The sequence below is a fragment of the Podarcis melisellensis genome (assembly GCF_964234715.1).
Source record: "Podarcis melisellensis genome assembly, chromosome: 8".
Taxonomy (NCBI): Eukaryota; Metazoa; Chordata; class Lepidosauria; order Squamata; family Lacertidae; genus Podarcis; species Podarcis melisellensis.
This window is the reverse complement of record NC_138540.1, coordinates 4,047,710-4,071,605: the sequence shown is the minus strand read 5'-3', so window position 1 is coordinate 4,071,605 and position 23,896 is coordinate 4,047,710. Positions and strand designations below refer to the sequence as shown.

Sequence of the window (23,896 nt, the reverse complement as noted above, 5' to 3'; positions counted from 1 at the left end):
ATGGTTTATTTCCAATACACACACACACACACACACCCCTGTTAAATTAGCAATGGTTTATTTCCAATATTAGCCACATTCCAAGTAGATCCCATGGAATTAGTGGACATAACTGATGTTGTGCACCTACTCTGAGTAGATCTTAGCTGGCTCCAACCAAGTAGCATCTTAGTAGCGTCAGCTGCAATAATTAAAATTTTAGGCACAGGGAAATGATGTTTTTCTCCTTCAGAAGTTGTGGTATGGAAGGAACATTGTGTACCTAACATGCTGCAGAGTGAAATTTGGCAGAGTATGGTGGCTCCTGGCAGCTGTGAAGTCCCCAGTGAAAATCACGCTTCTGTTCTGGACTCTCTGGGAAAGCCTGCTTTTCTCAAGCTCAGCTTCGCATTTGCAGCTTGGGGATGGTAAGAGCCTTTGAAGATGGGAAAGTGCTGGTTGAACGTTGTCCTTCCCCAGCCTGGTGCCCTCCAGGCATTTTGGACTACAAATCCCACCAGCCCCAACATTACAGGGCCCTGTCACCTAACCTACCTCACAGGGTTGTTGTGATGATAAAATGAGGAGGAGAGAACTATGTATGCCACTCTGAGCTCCTTCAGGGAAAGGTGGGGTATAATGTAACGAATAAATAAATTAGCAATTAAGCCAAGAGGGGCACTATTTCCACTGCAGGGAGGGGGGGTGAAGTTTAACCCTCCATGCTCCAGTCATGATCCTAAAGAAAATCCCTACCCCACCCTATGCTGATGAATCTCAGAAGAAAGGGAAAACTCCCCATCCCTTCCTCCAAGCTGGTTCCTGCTAAGATCTGCAAAAAAATTAAAAAGTTGCACCCATTTTCTTGCTTTGCATAATTTAATAATAATAATAATAATAATAATAATAATAATAATAATAATAATAATAAATTATTTATATCCCGCCCTACCCAGCCGAAGCCAGGCTCAGAGCGGCTAACAACAGTAAAATAATACAGCATTATAAAATCAATTCATTATAAAATCAGTTAAAATCAAATTGATGGCAACCATTGGGCTAGAGTTCTGTGAAGAATTACCAAAGGAGGGGGTCAGACTGTGCCTTGGGCAAAGGCCTGGTGGAACAGCTCTGTCTTGCAGGCCTTGCGGAAAGATGTCAAGTCCCGCAGGGCCCTAGTCTCTTGTGACAGAGCGTTCCACCAGATTGGGGCCACAGCCGAAAAAGCCCTGGCTCTGGTAGAGGCCAGCCTAACCTCTCTGTGGCCTGGGACCTCCAAGGTGTTTTTGTTTGAAGAACGTAAGGTCCTCCGTGGGACATACCAGGAGAGGCGGTCCCGTAGGTACGAGAGTCCTAGGCCGTATAGGGCTTTAAAGGTTAAAACCAGCACCTTAAACCTGACCCTGTACTCCACCGGGATCCAGTGCAACTGGTATAGCACTGGGTGAATGTGATCCCGCGGCAAGGACCCCGTAAGGAGTCTCGCCGCGGCATTCTGCACCCGCTGGAGTTTCAGGGTCAGTCTCAAGGGCAGCCCCACGTAGAACGAGTTACAATAATCCAGTCTGGAGGTGACCATCGCATGGATCACAGTGTCTAGGTCAGGGTGAGAGAGGTAAAGAGCCAACTGCTTAGCTTGGCAGAGATGAAAAAATGCCGCCTTTGTTTTAGCTGCAATCTGCGCCTCCATGGAAAGGGTGGTGTCAAAGATGACACCCAAACTCTTAACGGACAGTGCTGGCACTAATTGCGCCCCCGCAAGAGATGGGAGTTGCCCCCCCAATCCCATATCTTCCCAACCCAGCCAAAGGACCTCTGTCTTCAAAGGATTTAACTTCAATTGGCTCCCGAATAACCATCCAGCCACAGCTTCCAAACATCTGATCAGTGTGTCTGGGGCCGAGTCAGGATGGCCATCCATCAACAGATAGAGTTGGGTGTCATCAGCATACTGATGGCATCCTAACTCAAAACTCTGGACAAGCTGTGCGAGGGGGCACATAAAGATGTTGAAAAGCATCAGTGAGAGTATCACACCTGATTTATTTGGTAATGTTTACTTTTTTGCATATGCAGAAAGTTAAAGAATAGAATGTCAAGCTTCATACTCCATAAATTAATCAATTGTATTATTATTTACACAGGTGGGCTTCATCAGCTATTTCCTCTTCTGGGGCTGTAAAAATGTTATCCCCAAAAAGCAACAGTATTCCCCGGCCCTCTTCTCTGTCTTTCTGGCTCTGCCCACCCTTGTCAAGAACTAATAAGCTCTGCAACCCCAGGCAGGGTGGGGGTGGGGGGAGGCAGGTTGGACTTCCTGCAATTCCTGCCTTTGATGCTCAGTGCCATTGTCTGCCCCTCTGAGCATCAGCCTACTTCTTCAGCTGGAAAAAACTAGGTCAGCCATGTGCCAAGGCCCAGCGCATGAGCGCCATCTGCAGGTGGAAGGGTGGCAATGCATGGGCTTCTTCCACACTTCCTTGATGACCAAAGGATGCTACTGTCTTGCCTCCCTCCCCTTGCAACAAATTGGCTCCCAACTGGTTCTCCCCTGCACTTTTTGATCTCTGAATTATTCTCCAGATATTCTCTCGGCGCCCAGATATTTTGCTTGGACACCACATGTGGATATATGGCCTCTCTTGTGGTTTGCATCTTTCCAGGTCTCAGCCTTGTCCAGTGCTGGCGGAGCAGAGAATCTGATAGTCCTGGAGCGAGAGAAGCACCGGCCCCATGACGTTGGCTCTGTCCGATGGGCTGGCAGCACCTTTGGACCCATGCAGAAGAGCCGGCTGGGAGAGCACGAGTTTGAGGCTCTGATGAGGATGCTCGACAACCTGGTGTGTTTGCAAGCGCAGATGCCACAGCGCCCATTTTCCTGGACATGTGTCCCATCCTCACTTTCTCTGTCTAGTGCAGGGGAGCCTCTTCCCACCTGAGGGATGCGTTTCCTTGTGGGGAACCTTCTGGGACCCACATGCCAGCGGTGGGTGGGGCCAGAGGCAAAAATGGGCAGAGCAATTGATGCAGATGTTACCTTGGAACAGTCTTCTTCTTTGGCGATCCCTCAGAGCCGAGTAAGATGATCTTCCATAAACATGGTTTTAACAATGAGTCCGTAAGCAGGCTGGCTTTGACACCCCCAGACTCCAGGGCAAAAGCACTCCAGGAGAGGGCAAAGCAAAGAAGGCACAGCAGGGGGTGTGGAGGGGAGAAACCCAAGGGCCACATAGAGTGACTTGAGGGCCACTGAGGTTCCCCACTCTGGCTTTAGCAAACCTTTCCCCAACTTAATTCAATGAGTTCCTGGATGCCGTCTGCTGAAATTGTCTAACAATGGATGGTGTCAGATTACCATTTTATAACTGCAAGCTGAGCATTTGCAAGCAACCAAATCCCATTAAGGAATCACATTAGCTTATGATTAACCCATAAATCAGAACTGCTATCAGTTGATGTTACTCATAGGAAATGTGGTAATCTCCAAGATAGTAAAAATACAAATGTTTTTCATGCATGCCAACAGCCACCAGGTCCAGAAACTTGGGTGGGTTTGGGGGATTGAAAATCCTGCTCTACATCAGCAGGTAGTTTCTGTGCAGAAGGCAAGTGGCCTCACAGCTTAAGCTTTTGCCTCTGGGTCAGCATGCAGGGGAGCCTTCAGGGAACCCTCTTTGTCCTTCCTAGGGCTACCGGACCGGCTACGCCTACCGCTATCCGTTTGTCCAGGAGAAGACCAAGCATAAGAGTGAGGTGGAGATCCCAGCCACAGTCACAGCCTTTGTGTTTGAGGAGGACGGAGCCCCCATCTCAACTCTCCGGCAGCATGCCCAGAAGCAGCAGAAGGAGAAGACCCGCTGGCTGAACACACCTAACACTTATCTGCGGGTGAATGTGGCCGAGGAAAGCCAAGGCAGCGCCAGCAGAACCAAAACCACCGTAAGGAGAACACCATTCACTGCCTCTTGTCCCTGCGAAATGTTCCACATAAGGGAGGTGGCCACCATTTTCCATGCTGAAAGAAAGGCAGGGCCCTCTTCCCCCATCCAATTGGCTACAGCAGAAATTTAGGGGACAGTTGGTTGTTTGGTTGGTTGGTTGACATCTGTCTCAGGAGACAGTGGAGGAGTGCACCTTTGGAGAGTTACAGCGCCTACAGTTCCAGAGTTTAACTGTGCTGAGTAAAAAAGGACTTTCTTTTCTCTGTTCTGAATTCAGCTTCATTAATGCTATGACAGAAGCATAAAAACTTGCTTTCTATCCATGCACTATTTTATAAACTTCTGTCATAGTCACCTTTTCCCTACACTAAAAAGTCCCCAATACTGCAACTTTTCTTCACAGGGGAGTCAGTCAACCCCCTTGATAATTTTGGTTGCCCTTTTCTGAGTCCCATTATTCGTGTGACAAACCTCTGTCCTCTTGCGCTGAGGCTACTCCTCCAGGTCCGTCCGTTCCCCCACCCCCAGAAGCAGCCACTGGCTGGTATAGGAGGTATTCACCATGGAGGAGAGTTTAAAGATTCAAAAAGCTGTTTTAATTCAGTCAGGCCATTTAACTCATTTCAAGAAAAATTCTGCCTTGGAGTATTCAGAAAATCAGAGGACATACATTTCTGTTTTCAGTGACAATCAGGAAATAGGTAATAAGTTGTGACCTTCAGTAGTGGCAGATTATACCGTTCATGAGGACTAGTCATATGACAGCAGGGCCCACACAGTGAGGTGAGCGAGAGAAGATGGGGGTCACAATGATCTGAAAAGCTCTTCTTGCTGAATTAGGAACCTGAATGTCTGTAGCCTTACATATCTGGGCTTTTTTTTCTGTGTGGATGCAAAAGCTGACTCATCAGTTTGAATTCAGAAGCCCCAAATCCCATCCTGCCTCTCAGCTTTGCAGATCATGTGCGGAGTTGGAAGGGGCCCCAAGGATCATCCAGTCCAACCCCTTGCAGTGCCAGAATCACAGCCCCTCTGTGCCCTTGCTCCACCCTTAAGAGACCTCCCTTTGACCTTACAATTTGCCCTTGACTTTTCATGCTGCCCAGTGGATGAAAGCAGACGAGGTGGAGAAAACCAGCAGTGGAACACCGATCCGAATTGAAAACCCAAACCAATTTGTGCCTCTCTACACAGACCCACAAGAAGTTCTGGAAATGAGGAATAAGGTACAGCCGCCTCCTTCCCATTTGCTCTTTAGACACTTTCCATCTCTGTTGGTACCATCTCCGTTGCTATGGCATCCCCAAAATAATCCTGGGAATTGTGTGTTGGGGAAGAATCCCCACAGCCTCTCTCCCTAGCAGAAATACAATGGGGAGAGAGTTGATGTAATGCAGTGTAGAGTCACAGAACCGTAGGGTTGGAATTCACCTAGTCCAACCCCCTGCAATGCGCTGGACTAGGTCAGAACTCCAGCCAGGTATCCCATTAGTGCTGGTAACAGGGAGCCTGGTCCTGATCCACAGCCCCTGATGGCACCAAGAAACTCTGCGTGTTGCTTTCTCTTCTTCAGGGGCATTGCTTCAATCCCACAAACTTTCTCCTCTTTTCCTTCATTTCCACTTGCAGATTAGAGAACAAAACCGCCAGGACGTGAAATCGGCCGGACCCCAGTCCCAGTTGCTCGCCAGCGTGATAGCAGAGAAGAGCAGGAGCCCGGTACTTGTCATTCAGGGAGCCTCCCGGTGTAAAAACCCGCAGGGAGTCTCCTGGAATAGAATCATAGCATCACTGAATTGTAATGTTGGGAGGATCATCTAGCCCCACACCCCCAATGGCTGTCGACTGGAGGGGTCTGGCTCCAGTGCCATAAGCGTCACTGGGATGGAGACTCCAAATCAGGCACCATTTCTCTACCACACTGATCTCACCAGGCTGTTATGAGGACAGGCATATTTTACTTATTTATTCTATAGACATCTGGGGGGCGGGGATTCAACGTAGTGCTAAGCAGATTGCTCTGTTTGTGCAAGCATTCCTGCTTGCCTGATGCAACTATCGATCCTCTTCACCACCACCTTCCTGCAGTTCTGGGGAGTCTCTCGGGCCCCCCAAAGAGCCAATTGTCTGTGCATGGAGGAGGATAGCAGGAGGAAGTCCAGTTGCACTAGCGGAAGTCCTTCATGGGCTCCTTGGCTGAATCCCAGCACTTAGACCGCTTAAGCTCATTTCAAATAATAGAGGGGTGGGGCTTTCCTGATCTCACTGGGAATTAAATTTCGCCCTCAAGAATTTAGCACTGAAAAGTGTAGGAATGGATTTAGGCAGTAGGAGAGGATCCTTGCTCACGTTTATGAGATCAGCAGAGTACCATCCTTTGCAGCATTAAACTTGGAAGCTAAGACAAGGTTGATTTAACTTTCTACAGACAAGAATCCAGGATGCTTTAAGGCAGATGGGATTTTCCCTGGTATTTCTCTCCCTTAAAAATGACCATCACACACTACTTTTCTCTCCCTTAAAAATGACCATCACACACATTGTTTTGTGAAGAAGTGAAAGTAGTATTTGCTTACCTAACCTGGGTCTTGAAGCAGCAGTTTACAGTAGCAAAATGAAGGCAGGTTCATAACTAGCACCGTAAGTTACAAAAGTACAAAATCTAAGTTCAAAATGTTGTCTGAGAGTCAGCTTGGAGGCATGAGGGAAAGAGAGAGATGCTCAGGCAGGAAGGGAGGATGGAGTGTTTCAGCTTCCTGCCAAGGCAAAAAGGAAGAGATGTCACAGAGCTCTCTCTAGCAAATTTAACAGGAAAGCTCTGTGAACCTCAGCCTCTTCATGTGCTTATCTGACAAAATATGAGTTTGACTGTAATAATGTCCCATAAAAGGCCCCTCACTATTACTCTTATTACTATTACTATTACTATTATTTGCAAACGTTATTGACATTTTTAAAAAAGCCAATTACAAACCATAAAGTGTTGTCTCCCAGGACAAATACATATACAAATGTTAAGTCTTCTATTATCCATAGGGCATCAAAACAGATTTGGAAAATCTTTTACATTCCAGGTTAAGCTCACATCCACAGGATGTACTTCAGTCTAGAGCATTAAGATAATTTCTCCATAGCGGCTGCTATGACTGAGGGGGAAGGGAGATTACTGTACTGTTGTTAATAAACAATATAAATTGAGACCATACAGAGTCAGATGCAACTTTCCTGGCTGATCCTTTAATCACCTTCCAATGGTGAGTTAAGCGTTCCATAAATGCTATAATGATGGATGACATTGAAAGATATCGGGTCCAGAAATCTTTAAGCAGCAGATGCTCCCACCACACATGGAAGAATGTGCCTTTAAGCATAAGGGCAAGAGAGTACAGTGAGGTCTGGAAAGGCATGGGGGCATCCAGTGCCATCTTACAATGACCTTTAAAGAGGCGTCCTGCCATTTAGCCAAAATGTTTTGCAGTAGAGGTTTAGACCATCATCAATGTCCCAATGGCCCAGGACTCAAGATGGCTTGCACAAATTAAAGCACAGGTGAAAATTTTAAAAATGCTGAAGAAATTGTTAAAAAGTAATTAAACTCCAATAGAATTTAAACAATGTAAAAAGACAAATCTATTAAAATACAAATAATAAAAACAGGACGGTGCTATAAAAAGCCCTTCCCTTCCCTCTCGGTATAAACTGGTATTCACCTGCCGGCAGGAGGACCATGAGGAGGGAGCCAGTCTAGCTTCACTAGGAAGGGAGTTCCAAAGGCTGGGAGCAGCCGCCGAGAAAGGGTGGGATCGAAGCATGATAGGATTGATTCGTGGGCCCAGAGCACCTTTCTGCTTTCCGGCCTCCATGGTTCTGCCCGCAGGCTCCCCCCCCCCCCCCCCGCCCATAGTTACCTCGTTCTTGTCTCCCAATGCAGTCTACAGAGAGTCACTTGGCAGACGGAGAAATGAAGGACGTATCCTACAATGAGGTTCCTCCGGAGCCAGAGCCACCAAACCCTTTCAGTCAGCTGACAGACCAGGAGCTGGAGGAGTACAAGAAGGAAGTGGAAAGAAAGAAACTGGGTCTCGATGGTAAATATCATGGTTCAGGAGCACAGGGGCTGGTTGCGGCTGAGAACTAGAAACTTGAGTGGTATTAGCAACTAACGACACTTGATAAAATAGGGGCCACCTAAACACTCTGGGGAGATGAATGCTGTGCCATCAGCTGAGAGGGACAAAAAAGCAGCATTAGTTGGGAAGGATGGGATATGGATGGTTCCAAGGAATTTGTAGGTGGTGTGCTAGAGCCATAGGGGTGGGGGAGAATTTTATGTTTCCCACATTTATTTTTTACCACGTGAGTCGTTTATTTCCTACAGAATCCCATCTCACAGACATAGCAGCACAGACTTGGAGGGGACCCAGAGATGACATCCAAACCAACCCCTTCCCATCCTATAACAGGACTCTCCTGCTCACAGTACAAAGTCCACTGCCTTGCTCTGACCCTGGAGAGAGAGAATTATGTATTATAATACCTATCCTATTATATAGTCATCACAGAGTGAAAAATAGCTCATCCCTAGGGCAGTGGCTTCCAACTCTTTTCAAGGCCACCGCTCCCTTGGTTCCATAAACTCATCCCCTAGTGGCAGGAAGTTCCACAGGACTGGACTGATGGCACTAAAGGCTCAGTTACTTGCTGTTGTCAAAGGAGCCTTACCAACTGCAGGAACTATCAATGCTCCTGCAGTGACTGAGCTGGGATCTAGGGCCTCGGGTGATCCCTGAGATACCCTGGACCTAAGATGTTCAGGGCTTTGTAAGTTAATACAAGGACCTCAAACCCAGCTTGGTAGTAGGTGAGCCACCTGAAATGTTGCCTTGGCTGCACAGGATTTTGGACCCCTGTGCTGATGACCACAGCCCCCAGCAAGTTATGACGCCTCCCTTTGAACTCCCTGTCCTGGGGATTGAAAGACCTCCTTCTCCTTGCAAAGGAGCAAGGAGGACACCTGGCAGTCTCCTTCAGCTCTGTGTCCGAAACAGTTTAGAAACAGTGAGATGGGGGATTTGCTCCATCCTTGTGGACATCCAGGCATCCTGAGACATGCTTTCTTCCATTGTATTCCCATCTCCTCCCAGGTGAGAAAGACACAAGCCTGGAGGAAGAGGTGACGGCCCCTTTGGAGTCGACTGCAGACCCCACAGTCCAGAGCCCAGCCAAGCCTCCGTTAAAAAGCCCGCCCAAGACTTCAGAAGGTAAGGGAAGCCTTTGCAGCGCTCTGAGAATCAAGCACCTGCTTCTTCACACCACAAAAGGTTAGGCTTTGGAACTCACAGCAACAAGATGAGCTGGTGGCCACTCAATTAGATGCTTTTAATAGGATTGGAGAAATGGGGGTGGCTAAAAACACTGAAAGGCAGGAGCAGCCAGGCTAGCTCATCCCACAAAAACCGCTTAGAACAGTGCCTATACCTTTTGCTTCATACCTGAGTCTAGGAGATATGAGACTTGCTTCTTTTTTGTTTCTTTATAATGGAATTTCAGCCGGGGATCCCTGCTAACTGGGCCTGGTACATCTCTTTCCTCTGCACTAATTTCTGGCAAACGCTTGGGTGAACAAGAGAGCCTTAATAGATTCCCAGATGATGTCTTATCGAGGGGTGGGGTGCAACTCCTGAAGGCTGGGCAGCACAGCGGAAAAGGTCCACCCCCTGGTGCCTGTAAGATAACAAGATGTGCAGCAGCTAGCTAATTCCAGCAGCTACTGGCAGGGGGAGAATTAAGGCCTGCCTTCCCTCCTGGCCCTGCTCTGGTGGACCCTCTTTAATGGGTGACCACCTGCCAGGGATTCTTTTGCTGTAATTCCTGCGTGGCAGGGGGTTGGACTAGATGACCCCTGGGGAACCTTCCACTCTACAATTCTGTGATGCTGTGAAATCTTACCTTCCCCAGGATGTGATGCCCCGCCCTATTCAAGGGTGTAGTGGAAGTGTGGCCCTGATCCGAGAGGGGCATGGTTTCTTGTGGCTACGGGGGGGGGGGTGTAGTGTTGTTGCTTTCCCCTCCCCTGCATTGTCTCATTTGTGCCTCCTTGTGTTTGGTGTGCTTGTCTCCACACTGTCTCCTTTCTCTTTCCATGTGTTGCTCTCATCAAAGGAGTTCCCTCTGATTCTGAATACTTGTCACTTTAGTAAGTATAGAGAGGCTGTTTTCTCAATTTTCAGCTGCTCCCGGGGGGAGGGACAGGGTCCTCAATCCAGCCTCCATTTCAGCATCTCAGGGCTGAGCAACCCTTTCATTTTTGGAGCTGCAAACGTGTGTAAAACATGGACTCAGTTGCATGATGCCAAGATGGCCCACAGGGCAGTGAAAGGCCATCTGCTTTGCAAGCAGAGTTTCAGGATCCGTCCCCAAAAGCTCCAGTTAAACAGAGTCTTGGCTAAGCATGGTTAGGAAAAGCCTCCACCAGAATCTCTGTCTAGAGAGGGGCAGCCAAACTGCTGGCTGGGGTTCCCTTGGGATTTCTTTTAACCCATTTCAAAACAGCTGCTCTGGTTGCTGGTTCGTTCAGGGGCCCCATTTAAGCTGCTTACATTAGTGTTTAAAGCCCTAAATGTCTCAGACCCCAAATAACTGAAAGACGGCTTCCTTCCCTACAGTCCCCCTTGGGTGCTATGATAGGCAGAGGCGGGGCCTCCTGGTAGCTTGTCTGCCCTCGGAGGCATGGTGGCCCAGGAGGAGAGGGCTTTCTTTGTGGTGGCCCCCAGAGGTGTGTCTGGCACCATCATTTAACAGTTGCCCGAGAATGTTGAAGATGCACCTCTTTATTCTGGCTTCTGACACTTGAGGTGTAAGTTTTTAGGACCCACCATTGCTTTGTGATTGTAAGTTGTTTGGAACAGTTTTTAATATTAAGGTTTCAATGTTGTAACCCACCCTGGGACCTTAGACTGAGTGATGAGTAAATAATAATAACAATAATATAGCAGGAATGGGGGATCTGTGGCAACCATCGTTGTAGTTTGGCCTCTTTTATTGCATCCTGATGAATGTGACGGGAGGATTTGAATTGCCTCTTGAGCAGCCTCTCTGAATTGCCCCCGTCTCCGTTTCTGATTCCACTCAGGGGAAGGGAAGGAGGCTTTAATAGAAGACTGCAGGCTACATTTGTACTGGGGAGATGCAATAAATTTGTACTGGACAGAACTGAATGTTGGACTTTGTTGCAGCTCTCATCATTGTTAAGACTTTTCCTTATGGGTTGATGGAGTAGATCCACCCTGGAGCAGTATAGAAACCTCTCTATGGTTGGGGGGGGGGGCTCCCCTACATCATATGCGGTCTGCTGATTACCAAAGTTTTCTTTGCAATACATTGTGTTTTTGTGGCATATTGCAAAAATATTTAGTGTAACATGTAGTACAGAATATGTACAAGAATATGCATAAGAGATCCAGGAACAGACCAGGAAGCCCCTTCTTCTCCACCCCCATCGTTCAGCCCGGACACTGAGGTTCAGCGCCAAGGGCCTTCTGGCGGTTCCCTCACTGTGAGAAGCGAAGTTACAGGGAACCAGCTAGTGGCGCCCGCCCTGTGGAACGCCCTCCCATCAGATGTCAAAGAAATAAACAATTATATGGCAGCCCTGTTTAGGGAAGTTTTTAATGACTGGTGTATTTTTAATCTTTTGCTGGAAGCTGCCCAGAGTGGCTGAGGTAGAAATATTATTATTAGTATTAGTAGTATTATATTCAAATCTCACATGCGCTGGGAACTTTCTAGGTTCCTTTAGTGCTTGCCACCATCCCTAAGCCTGAACCCCATGCCATCTGCAATATACCTAACCCCTACCTGCGGGGCTGTTGTAAGGGTTATAGATAATGTGCGCCTATAGATTGCACTTGGAACACTTTCAAGCTCTGTTTAACGCCTATATGCTATTAAACATCTGTAGGAAAGAACTAGAGGGCTTAATCTGAAGAGGCTGTATGGGCTGCACGAAGGCCAATAAGCTGAGGAAGGATCTTGGTAAGGTGGAAGCTGTGTGGGTAAGGGTTCCTGGATCTGAGAAATCCCTAGATGGCCTGTTCCGAACCAGGCAGCCTTCCCCCGAAAGGAAAAGATGTGCAGCTTGGACCGCAGCTCAGTGGGCAAGCAGAAGAACCCAGGTTCAGTCCTCAATGGCAGCTCCTGATAGGGCTGGGAGACACTCCTGCTTGAAATCCTGGGCAGCTGCTGCCAGCCAGTGCAGGCAACAGTGAGCTTGATGGGCCAGCAGTTTGACTCAGTGTAAGGCACGTTCCTGTCTTCCTCTGTTCCTAGATTCCAAACTGTTGACAGAGACTCACGTGGCTCCACGGCTAGGAGTCCCTATGCCCAGCCCTAGCAGGCCCTCCTACCGCCCTGTGGAGACTAGCCTACCCACGGTAGTTCATGCTGCTTGGATTACTGCTGTGCGCTCCCTCAAAAAGTGGGGCAGAATCCTGCTGCACGTACAGTAGGGTCTTATGACACTGACCATGAAAGCATTGCAGTGTCTGCAGCAGGACCAGTTCAAGATGGCGGCACTTGGACCCAGCTGCTTGAAGAAGCACCTCTTCTCTCTGCAGCCCCGGCCAGCCCAGGCTTTTGCAGTCTGCAGGAGAGGCTCTTCTCAGTGGCAGCACTCCAAGTGTGGAACTCTCTTCCTCTTGAGACCAGCTTGTCCCTCCCCATCCCAACGTTCATTCAGGCATCCGCTCAAGGGCTGTGCTCAGGCAGGCCTTTGGAGCAGGCACCATTTGGATAAGGACATGATGGTTCTTGCTGTACAAAGTATTTCAGCAGTTATTTATGTGCTCATTACATTTATAGCCCACCTTTTCTTCCAAGCAGCTCAAGGTGGTGTGTGTGGTTCTCCCTCTCCCCGTTTCATGTTCACAGCAACCCTGTGGGGTAGGTTAGGCTGAGGGGGTAGTGATTGGCCCAGCTTCATGGCTGAGCTGGGATTCGAACCCGGTTCTCCCAGGTCAGATTCCAACACTAACCACTGCATCACTGCTGGCTCCAACGGAACGACAATCATTATGCATTGTAGTTCTAACCTTACAGTTTTATTGTTAGCCATTCTTAACAATAAAAAGTTATTTATTTTAATACAGTAGTAATATATAATAATAATAATAATAATAATAATAATAATAATAATGATGATGATGATGATGATGATGATGATGATTGCATTTTGGTGAGGAAGCAATATTAGTTACTGGCGTTTGTTTTCTTGAATGCACCTTATTCATTCTCTCCATCCCCTCACTCCCAGTCGTATTGTCACCCACCTGTTCTAGCCCTTTATTATTGTTTCACACACGCCCCTGTGCCCCTCTCTGCAGAACAACCCCGTGAGGTAGATCAGGATGAGAGACAGGGACTGGCCCCAAGGTCACCCTCCTGGCTGAGCAGGTCTCTCCCGTCTATGTCTTGCACTTGAACTACTTGTTTTGCATCACTCCTGGTGCAATCCAAAGACGACATCGGTTGGATCTTCAGCTCTCATTTCTTGTTTCTTTTGGAAAGGTGGGAAGAAGGCGGACGGTGGCCAGGCGCCTGCCGAAGCTGACCAGAAGGCGGACGACCCAGGCACGGTGGTGGTGAACGGCAAGGACGATGATCAAAACATAGAGGACCTGCTCAGCAAAGGAATGAGCCAGATGACCACCAACGCAGACACCGACGCCCCTAAGGACAAAACAGAGACGGTCACCAGTGGACCTGTGTCACCCGAGGGCTCCCCATCCAAGTCTCCTTCAAAGAAGAAAAAGAAATTCCGGGCCCCGTCCTTTCTGAAAAAGAGCAAAAAGAAAGAGAAGACAGAGTCTTGAGGTCCTCTCCTGGATGCTTCTCCCTGCTCTTCCTCCTCCTCCTCTTCTTCTTCCTCCTCCTTTCTCCTCCTTTTCTTCTTCCTCTTGCCTTCCACTACTCCCTCTGCTCTTGCCACCACAGGGAAAACTCCTCCTTACAGTGGCATCTCTTTGGACGGCGAAAAAGAGAGGCTGAGGACCCCAGAATGTTTTCCCCCCATGGGATTTGCTTGGGAAGGTGAGGAAATGCTTTCTGGGGATTTGTGAGACAACCCTCCTCCTGGCCACGAATCCAAGGATATAACCAAGATAGTCTGTCCTTTTAAATGCTCCCTTTGGAACAGAGAGGGTGCTTGCCACTGAATGCCAGCCACTTCACAGCGCAAACGTCCCAAGCCACGTCAGGCCCATGCGTGGAAGTTTCCCATGGACTGCTTTCTAGTGCACAGCGGGTCACTTTCAGAAATACTGGTGTGCACTGGGGAGAGTGCTGATCCCTTGCTGAAGCAGGGAATCTGCGGAACGGGAGGTTGTACTGGTTTTTTGAATGCTTGATCCAATTGCCGCTATTAATCTCTGACGGAAATTGCTCTGGACTTTAAAGCAGACAAGCTGTTTCGGCTGCCGAGAAGCCCTTGGAGAAGGGTGTGGGATTTCTTGGGCAAGGATCTGACCCAGGAGCCAGCTGAGCACCAGGGACCTCCTTTCCGTATGAACGAGTGACACTAAATGCCTTTGGGGAAGGTGGGCGTTTTAATATAAGGAGTGGCTCCCCCTGCACCAGCGGATTGCCCTGCAGGAGGAACAAGGTTGGGCAGGTACCATTAGGCTGGCAAAGGGGAAGAGAACAGAGCTGACCCCTGGGGCACAATCCAGCAAGAAGCTCTTCCTCATTGGAAGTCGCTGTGAGGTGTACAAGAGGATGGTGAGTCTCTTGCACATCTCATCTTCTTTTTGATGGGGCTTGTGCAGGAGAACTTCTCAATGTACTGGGGATACCCTGTGGATTTTCTGCCCCAGGCTTCAAAATGAGCAGGGGGCTGGTCCCCGGTTGACAATCCAGGCTAACAAATGGAATCATTTCCCTTGTTTTGAGGACTGTCTACTGGTTCTGGATTGAAACCCGCTTAGATTTCTGGGCTGCAATATCCCCACGCACGCACACGTCTCCTCGGGGGTAGAGCATGTGCTTTGCATGCACGTGATCCTGGGATCAATTTGAGGTGTCTCGGGTGAGAAAAGGACACCAGGACACAGGGCCAAAGGAGGTCTCTCACCTGATGACGCCTCTGAGATCTGTTGCCAGTTGGAGTGGCTGAAGCTTGACAAGGTGGATCAGGGACCTGGCTTGATCTAAGGGAGCTTCTTGTCCTTAGATGGTCAGCTGCTGGTAAAGTGCTGATGCCCTAGTGGGAAATAAATCAGATTCTCCCAAGTTCCACCTGCACTACATTAAGGAAAATATGTATTACGATAACTCCATTTCAGCCACATAAGTGCTAGTTTGGTTGTCTGGACTATCAAGACAGCCACAAACACTGCCGATAATGTCACTTGTGTAATCACAACGGATAATACGATGGAAAGCTTGCAAAAATACTATTTTCTCACTTACTGCACTATTAAGGGATTTTATCACGCTTGAGGTGTTTTCACAAGTGATTGTAAAATTTGCTGCAGCTGTAAATTGCTTTTGAGAGCCACTTGGATCGGGGTGCAGGTTCTGCACAGAAATGGCCTGCCTCTGCTCTCTCTACTGCATTCACATTTAGAAGTGATCGGAGCATCACTCGCGATGCTTGGCTGGGACACAGATACAGATTTTCAACAGAAGTTAATTAGAGCTGTTCGTGTTTTCCTTTGTTTGGCTGGATCCAGGGGTGGGGGCAGTGGCTGGGGACCCACCAAAGAGGTCTGCTGCAATCTTTGTTCCTGCCAGGCAGGGTTGGGGACAGCCAGGTGTAGTCTGGCTACAGTTTCCATCATTCCTGCCCATTGGCCATGCTGGTTGGGGCTGATGGGAGTTGTGATCCAAGACATGCTCCTGCCCTTAAATTCTTCAAGCCATGCTAAGCATTACAGGCACATCATGGCAGTTTCACCTCATCTGAAAATGAAGCTGCTGCTTCTGGTGAAGTGACCAGGACTGAGAAAATGGGGGGGGGGGGGGCTGAGCGGTGGTTAACACTTTCCCTGCCAGTCAGTTAGTTCCCTGTTCCAATCCGAGCCTCCACTCTGGTAGTTGAACATTGTTCTTTGCTCTGCATTTTGAGACTCAGCAAGAAGAAAGAAACATTTTGGGGGTGGTTTAAGAAAGGTGAAAATGTTAGGTGGATATGTGAAGCCACTTCTCTTATTGCCCCACCAGAAGTAGGTTTTTCTAAAGTTAAAAAACAGTTAGGATTAGGTTACACACAAGTGTGATCCTTCCTTAGCACTGGGGCCAAACTAAGCACAACACCAGTGCAGAATTAGCAAAAGTGTGAATGGTGGGGTTATTTTGTGGGTGGGGGTTTTTCTGTGGGTGTTGCTCGGGTGCTGTGGGTGGGGGGAACAATCCAGATCAGGATTCTTGGGGGACTTTAACACTTCAACCCCTGCTATTTCCTGCTCCAGAACAAATTTGTGTGTTCTAGCACTAGAAATGGGGAAAGATTTGCCCCATATGAAATATGATTAAGTTTGCATTGAAAGGCAACACTACCAATTCACACTTCCCAAAACAATATACAAATTGAAGAACAACTATCCTCCAATTTTTGCATTGCAGTTTTCTGAGAATGTGGTGTGTACAGTAATGCATCTACAGAGGTAAAGTTGTGCATACTGTACCTATGCATAGACTAGTAAAAATAACATACAAATATGTGTTGTTTTTGAAGAAAATATGCTTTGCTAAAATTTGTTATTAGGCAAAATGGCATACAGAAATGTGCGTGTTAGAGGAAATTCACACTAAAATGCTAATGAATTTCCAGCAGGACTTAAAAAATACGTTGCAAACTGATGTGGAAATGTGAAGAACTGGATTTAAGATTGGAATAACAGAGAGAAACTGAAATTGACAAGAGTCCCCTATGCGTTACCCCTGCGACTGGCCAGTTAGGGAGACTTAAGCAATGGTCTTTTGCTCTCATGTGAACATGCCTATGCAAAGAATCACAAGGGTAATGCAAATCTATTTGGGCACAATCTACGTGCATGTTCTTCTGCACAAGACACACTGAAATGGGCGAGAGCTGCTCACATGGAGTAGATCAGGTCTCTATGTCACAATACCCAGAAAGCAACACCTTCATAAAGGAACCATCTCCTATCTGAGCCAGAGAAGTTGCTTCTTTTATCCCATTTGTTAGAAAGTGGGGAGTGTGTGTCCACACAGGGGGCTCCGCTGGTGCATACAAGTACATTTTGAGAGTAAAATAACCAACCCCATTTCCATAGCTGTCAGCCTTCCCTTTTTTTGCAGGAAATTCCCTTATTCCAATGCCGCTTCCCGCTGCTATCCCGGATTATTAGATATCCCATAGACTGTTCCCGGGACAGGTGAGGCTGCTGATCCCTTATTTTGAAATCTGAAAGTTGACAGCTATGCATTTCTTCTTTTAAACTCACTGAAGGAGAGATTTCACTCTTCTTGTACCTCAAAAATTATACTGGTGCTTTGCATAGAGAAACTCAATTCTCTTGTAATAAGGACCAAATCCTCCCCTTTTCCTCAACAGACGAAAGGGAATGAATATTTTAGAACTCAGTCATTTTTATAAGGAATAAGTGACTGGAGATGTCCTGCTGTTTTGAAACTACTACAACAAAAGGCTTCTCTGGTTCTGGTGCTTCCACAGACCAGCTAATAACATCAAACAATGTTCATTATACACAAACGTTGCTTAAATGGTAGGTTGAATGGGCAGTTTATGCAGGAGATCCCTTTGGGAAGGGTTGGGGCCATGTCTCCTCCTTCCTGGGAAACCCTCCAATTTCTGGGCAACTCACTGGTCCTGCCTGCTGCAGCCTCGATTTCATTTGCCAGGTGTGCATGTCAAAATCATGAAAACTGAAGGTGGCGGAATTACCTGATTGGCCTGAGCTGATAAGTTTGCTATAGCCATTCAATGCAAACAAATGCAAAGTGTGGGGAGCAGCCATAGCTTAGTGGCCAAACATCTGCCTTGCAAGCAGGTCCCAGGTTCAATCCCTGGCATCTTCAGGACTGGGAGAAAGTTCTGCCTGAAACCCTAGAGAGCTGCTGCCAATCAGTGTAGACAATATTGAGCTATAAGGGCAGCTTCCTACCTAAGCCGCAACCAATGCTCTCATATATATCACTCAATGTAATCTTGAATTTATTCGTTGCTGTATTTGTATCCCAGACCTTTAAACCTCACTGAGAATCTTCCTTTTCCCAGCACTGAAATGGCACCTCCAAAGACCAAGTCGCCAGCTCAGGCAGTGAGTCTGAAGAACGGCTGCTCGATTTCACCCAGGGGGTTGGAACAGGTGACCTATTGGGTCCCTTCTAAGTCTACAATTCTATGATTCCAGGCAGTGCAATTTTTCTAGAAAAGGAGATGCTGGAAGCAATGGTGCCCACCTGAGAGGTGCCAGAACTGAGTTCTGGTGAGTTTCACCTGGGGGGGGAGTCCTGATTCTAGGTGTGTAGTCAGAATCTGGCAGACTGAGGCCACGCAATGCGAACCAAGGTCCAAATTCTCTCCAGGAAAGGCAGTTGCTGTGAAACAGAGCAGATCTGGTCAGGAAAATAATATTTAGGAGCAGAAGCAGACCACCATATAAGCTCTACACTTTACAAGTTTCCACATCATGTGTGAGGAAGGGGTGGTGGCGGCACTGTGTTTGCAGAATGTTGTCAGTGGAGATGTGGGCAACGTATCATTGCTGAGAGGGGATCAGGGGCTCATGAATGCTAAGGAAAGATGCTTGGGGGCTCATATTTTCTCAGAGAGATTCAGTTGGGAGTCATGCCAGCTACCCTGGAAGGAAACTGCTCTTTTGATTCCAAAGGCCCAAACAACTCTATTGGCCAAGGACACAAAGAATCCTGTTGCTCTCTAAGGACTGCTACATTTGCTGCGCCAACAGCTTTCATTGGGCCAGAGCCCACTTTGTCAGATGCGTGACACACTCCCTTCAGTATACAGAGGCATGGGCAGAGGAAAGAAAAGCAAGGCTTGCCAAGCACATGGTGAACCATTGCTAAGTGGGGAGGTCATGATATTCTGCGGTTGCTGCCAGAGGAACTTTCTCTTTTGTTCCCCTCTTCCCCTAGTCTTTAAAGGGGCTATAGGGAGAAAAGGGACTACATGGAGGTAGGCTGGTTAAACAGAGGGGCTGAGCAGAGGCAGGGCTTCAAGGAGACCACAGGAAGGCTAGAAAATAAATGCTGAAGCCTTGCAGAGGACACAGAGTGAGGCCAGAAAGGGTGGCTCATTACTCTGGCCCGGTCTCATGAGTTATTCAGCTTTCCCCAGTTGGGAATGCTCCAAATGTTTTGGACTACAGTTCCCAGTCAGAACAAGTGTGCTGGCTGGAGCTGATGGGAGTTGTGATCTAAAATATCTGGAGGGCACCCAGTTGGAGAAGGTGGAATGAGAGCCCCACACAGCCAACTGGGATAGCTCAGGTGGTAGAACATGAGACTCTTAACCTCAGGGCTGTGGCTTCAAGCCCCACACTAGGTAAAAGATTCCTGCATTGCAGGAGGTTGGACTAGAGGACCTTCGTGATCCCTTCCAACTCTACAAATCTATTATTCTGTGAACTGGAGGCTGTTGCATCTGGAAAGCAAGAACCACATGAGAGCCCAGTTTGCCAGCACATTGGGAAGCAGGCCCAGCCTATCCATCCTTCTTGTGAAGGGAATGCCCTGGATGCATTCAGGGTTTGTCCCGGGTACATTCCTGATGAAATGTGCCCCCATTTATTTGAGCATAGCAAGCTCTGAGTAATCAAAGATTATCAAGTCCCAATTCTTAATTTTTAAAATAATATTTAGAAGAGAAGTTAGCGGAGAACAGACTCTCACTCTGTAATTACACAATATTCACTTAGTAATTATTCATTTATAACGGTGCATCTGATCACAAGAGCACTTATTCCATGTAAGCAGCAAGGCATAAGCAAATGCTGAATTATTATGAAGCAAGCCTGTCATCGTCACCATCCTTATGCAGCTGATCTGTGGCCATTCACTCCCCAAGGAGGAAAAGTGGTTTTCCTAGGGTGTAAAAGTAGCAGTTTTGTGATGGGTCGCATCCTTTCCCGCCCCTGCCCAGGTTTACAATGGAAGATTGGGAGACAATGGATATATTATGTGGGGTGCAGCTAGGCAGCTTTTGAAAGAACGGCATTTTGGCTCCTTCTTCCACCCCACCAAAGTTACTAGGAGAGCCTATTGTCTTCTTTCAGCCTAGCCTGGTTACTGATTGCAGGGGCTAGACTAGAGGACCCTTACGGGCCCCTCCAACCTTTATGATTCTATGTGGGGGTCAGCTTGTAGCCTGTTCCCAGAGAGGGGCTGCACCTCCCAGGCCTTCATTCCCCTCTAGTTTTCAACCAGCAATCAACAACTCCTAAACTTGGTGCAGAGGTGGAAGAGTCAAGAAGGTGAAGCCAACTCTGCTGAGCTGCAAGACTTGCCCGGGGAGGAGGGAGTCTTTGAGGTGAGCCGCTCACAGGTTACTACTATTAGGTCAGAAGCTAGCCCTGACTTGTCCCCCTTTAGCAGCCAGTGCATCCAGTTTAGGGATGGTGTATGCATGCTACTCTCATCTGCCCACCACACCCAGGATTCCTAGGATGCTTCGGTTCTGGGGCCAATACCACATTTCACAGCTGGAAAGTGTGACCGCAAAATATACGTACATAGCAGAATTTGGTCCCGCGGCCATCTCAGGAGAGTTACACGTAGCGAGACTGAGTGTCTGGATATAGTACCAGTTTCGTGGAAGAGCAAAGGCAGCAATAGGCGCCTCCCAATCGGTAAAGTCACAATTCCCACTCTGGGACTCCACAGTAACTCCTTAGGATTTTGCCCACTGCCACACACTGACATTAAGAGCAGCCCTGATCACGGCTGGCCCATGCCCTTGTCGATTGGCAGGGCAGGGGTCCACCAAGCCCAGCCCCAGATTCAGTGCAATCCCCGACTCCCCTCCACACACTGCAGATCTCCAAGCTGCCTCTCTCCCCACCAAAAAGGGATTGGGGCCAGGCCTGGCCCAGATTAGCCAGAAGCAGAGGTCATAATAACGCTCTGTGTTATCAGTCGGGCTGCAAAAACTTCAGTGTCTGTGTCTGACAATCGTTGCTTCAAAGTGCTATTTAATGTTGCCCTCTGTAAATAAAGCCCCCGTGTTTGGCCTTTGACTGATATTGTGAAGTCTGCCTTTGAGGTTCTGATGTAAATAATCTTTCTCTGGCAACTTAAGACTCTTCTCTTTATGCGTTATGACACAAAAACCTCTACTTTTCTTTCTTTCTTTTCTGTACCTGCCACTATTTCAACCATTGGGGCAGCTCAGATTGGCAATTTGGTTTGTTTTTCCTTTGCAATTTTATATCTTCCTTTTTGTATTCTACTTTGGTTTTTGAACCTTTGAATACTTGCTGTCTTCAAGAGAGTTTGACGAGTCAGCAGCTGACCCCTTCCCAACGGTGCCGCCTTCTGCAAATGCTGCATGTTCCTCCGTACAGATGGTGGTAGAGGCTCTTCTTCTTGACCTAATGGATAGTACAGTATGAAAGCGACTGAGCTGAGTCAGGCGAGAGGCCTGGGCTGTCATTGGGTTGCCAAGCAAGATAAAACTGCTAAATATCTGCATCTGAAACTCCTTAATCAGCTTTTGTCTCCTTTGATTGCTCTTAAAAAATACACAAAAAAGCAAAAAACAGCAAATGCAAATAAACTTTCACCTGAACACTGAAAGCATTTTTGGAAATCTGTTTTTACTATGAACCAGCACATGTTATTGTTGTAAACAAAAATTGCCCTTTTTCCCTTATGGGGTATCCAAGAGCCCATATAGAGTCCTTACATTGGTTCCCTATTGGTAGGAGAAAATAACAGAGGCCAACCAGAGAATATTGAGAAGCAAAGCAACTAGTAAGGTTGATCTTTATTGATCTGTTGCAACAGGGTGCTCCCCTCACACGCAGGAAAGAAGGAGGAACCCAGAACAATGGCACACAAGGCCTTATAAAGACTTTTGAAATTGCCACCCTGTAGATCAAGACACGGGTGGCGCTGTAGGTCAAACCACAGAGCCTAGGACTTGCTGATCAGAAGGTTGGTAGTTCAAATTCCCGCGACGGGGTGAGCTCCCATTGCTCGGTCCCTGCTCCTGCCAGTCTAGCAGTTCGAAAGCACGTCAAAGTGCAAGTAGATAAATAGGTACCGCTCCAGCGGGAAGGTAAATGGCGTTTCCGTGCACTGCTCTGGCTCTCCAGAAGCGGCTTAGTCATGCTGGCCACATGACCCAGAAGCTGCACGCCGGCTCCCTCGGCCAATAAAGCGAGATGAGCGTCAACCCCAGAGTCAATCACAACTGGACCTAATGGTCAGGGGTCCCTTTACCTAGATCAAGACCACCCCCAGAAACATCATACATACATCACAGAAGGGGTGTAACCTAAGACCACCCCTCAGATACATCATACCTACATCACAGAAAAGGCGGTCTAAAACAGAAATTTGAATGTTGTTTTTCTCCTGCCATTGTTTATCTCCTGTCTGGCAGGTTACTTGACTGGATTGCCTGGGGAGCCTGGCCACTCTTTTGTAATGATAAATACCGTATTTTTCGCCCTATAGGACGCACCGGCCCATAGGACGCACCTAGTTTTTTGGGGGGGGAAATCAAGGGGGGGAAATTTATTTCTTCCCCCAGGTTTACGCAGCCATCCCCAAGCTAGAAGAGGGAGACGGAGAAGCTTGCTTCTTCCCCCCGCCAGCCTCCAGATCAGGTCCGCGGATAGTGTGGTGGCGGCACTCTGCTTCCCCGCTGTCCCCCGAGCTTGTGGGCTGCAGGCTGCTGCCCGCAAGCCTGGAGAGCCCGTGGGACCTCCTGCCGGGCTTGCAAGGCTTGCGGATAGCTTCCTGAAGCCTGGAGAGCGAGAGGGGTTGGTGCGCACCGACCCCTCTCGCTCTCCAGGCTTCAGCGAAAGCCTGTATTCGCCCCATAGGACGCACACACATTTCCCCTTCATTTTTGGAGGGGGAAAAGTGCGTCCTATAGGGCGAAAAATACGGTATTTAGTTCCTGGGCCATGTCACAGGCTCACACCCTATTCATATCTTAAATGTGCCCTTAAGACAGGATTTGTGAGGAAAGAGACAATGTGGAGGTTTCCCACTTTGACCTTGCAGAGAAAAGATTTGATCAAAATGAATCAAAATGGTTCCAGGTTGGTCTTCCTGTGCTGATCTATGTACGTGCTTGGTTGGTACACTTATGAACATTACCATATATCAAGACCTCAAAATTCCTATCACATTATGCACATAGATCAGAGCCACAATGTCTTACTCTTTGGGGAGCATAACTAGAAGGTGAGCTCCAGACTTTGTTTTCAATTCTTCAATAGGCATTGCAGAATTTGAGAACTACACAGAGAGGTCTCTTCAGGGCTGCCCGGCATGACAACTGTTATGGACCCCCACAGACACATTCAAATCTGGCCTGGGACTGCATTAAGACCCCTAAGCGATGAAAATACCATAGTGCCCCCATATGTCATGCAAAACAGAAGCATGAAATTTTAAAACTACAAACCCCCCATAGATTTATTGCCACAAATGACAGGAATTTATTTTCTTGCCTTATTTGAATCTACACTGCTAGGTCATCCCTGGGTTTAGGTGGGGATAAGTACTATAAAGAGAAGAGAAAAATGAGGCAAGAGTGTGAAATCTTAAGGAAGTCGAACAAAGCTCTGAGTTTCCCTGTAATAGACTGCTACAGTGTTTGTTAAGAATTAGACATTTGATACTTAAAAAACAAACAAAAGCTCATTTTTGGGCGACCCTGCTTTGCTGGTGCCCTAAGCACGTTCTTCATCTGCCAGCTGGGAAATCCAGCACTGCTTACACCCAGTGAGCAAAGGAAG

The 23,896-nt window shown here is 47.7% G+C and overlaps 1 protein-coding gene across 3 annotated transcripts in view; it reads left to right on the top strand.

The window, feature by feature from the left end:
* Nucleotides 1-15,152, top strand: part of ADD2 (adducin 2) — a 69,702-nt gene extending 54,550 nt beyond the window's left edge. For 2 of the 3 annotated variants that reach the window (XM_081921311.1, XM_081921313.1), the window contains 7 exons: nucleotides 2,643-2,819; nucleotides 3,667-3,918; nucleotides 5,027-5,146; nucleotides 5,550-5,639; nucleotides 7,852-8,008; nucleotides 9,065-9,181; nucleotides 13,485-15,152. In XM_081921311.1, coding sequence (XP_081777437.1) covers nucleotides 2,643-2,819; nucleotides 3,667-3,918; nucleotides 5,027-5,146; nucleotides 5,550-5,639; nucleotides 7,852-8,008; nucleotides 9,065-9,181; nucleotides 13,485-13,789 — 1,218 coding nt within the window. In that variant the 3' untranslated portion in view covers nucleotides 13,790-15,152. Of the gene's footprint in view, nucleotides 1-2,642; nucleotides 2,820-3,666; nucleotides 3,919-5,026; nucleotides 5,147-5,549; nucleotides 5,640-7,851; nucleotides 8,009-9,064; nucleotides 9,182-10,082; nucleotides 10,117-13,484 lie in introns of all 3 variants that reach the window. The other variant, XM_081921312.1, reaches the window with a different exon arrangement.
* The last annotated feature ends 8,744 nt before the right edge of the window (nucleotides 15,153-23,896 follow it).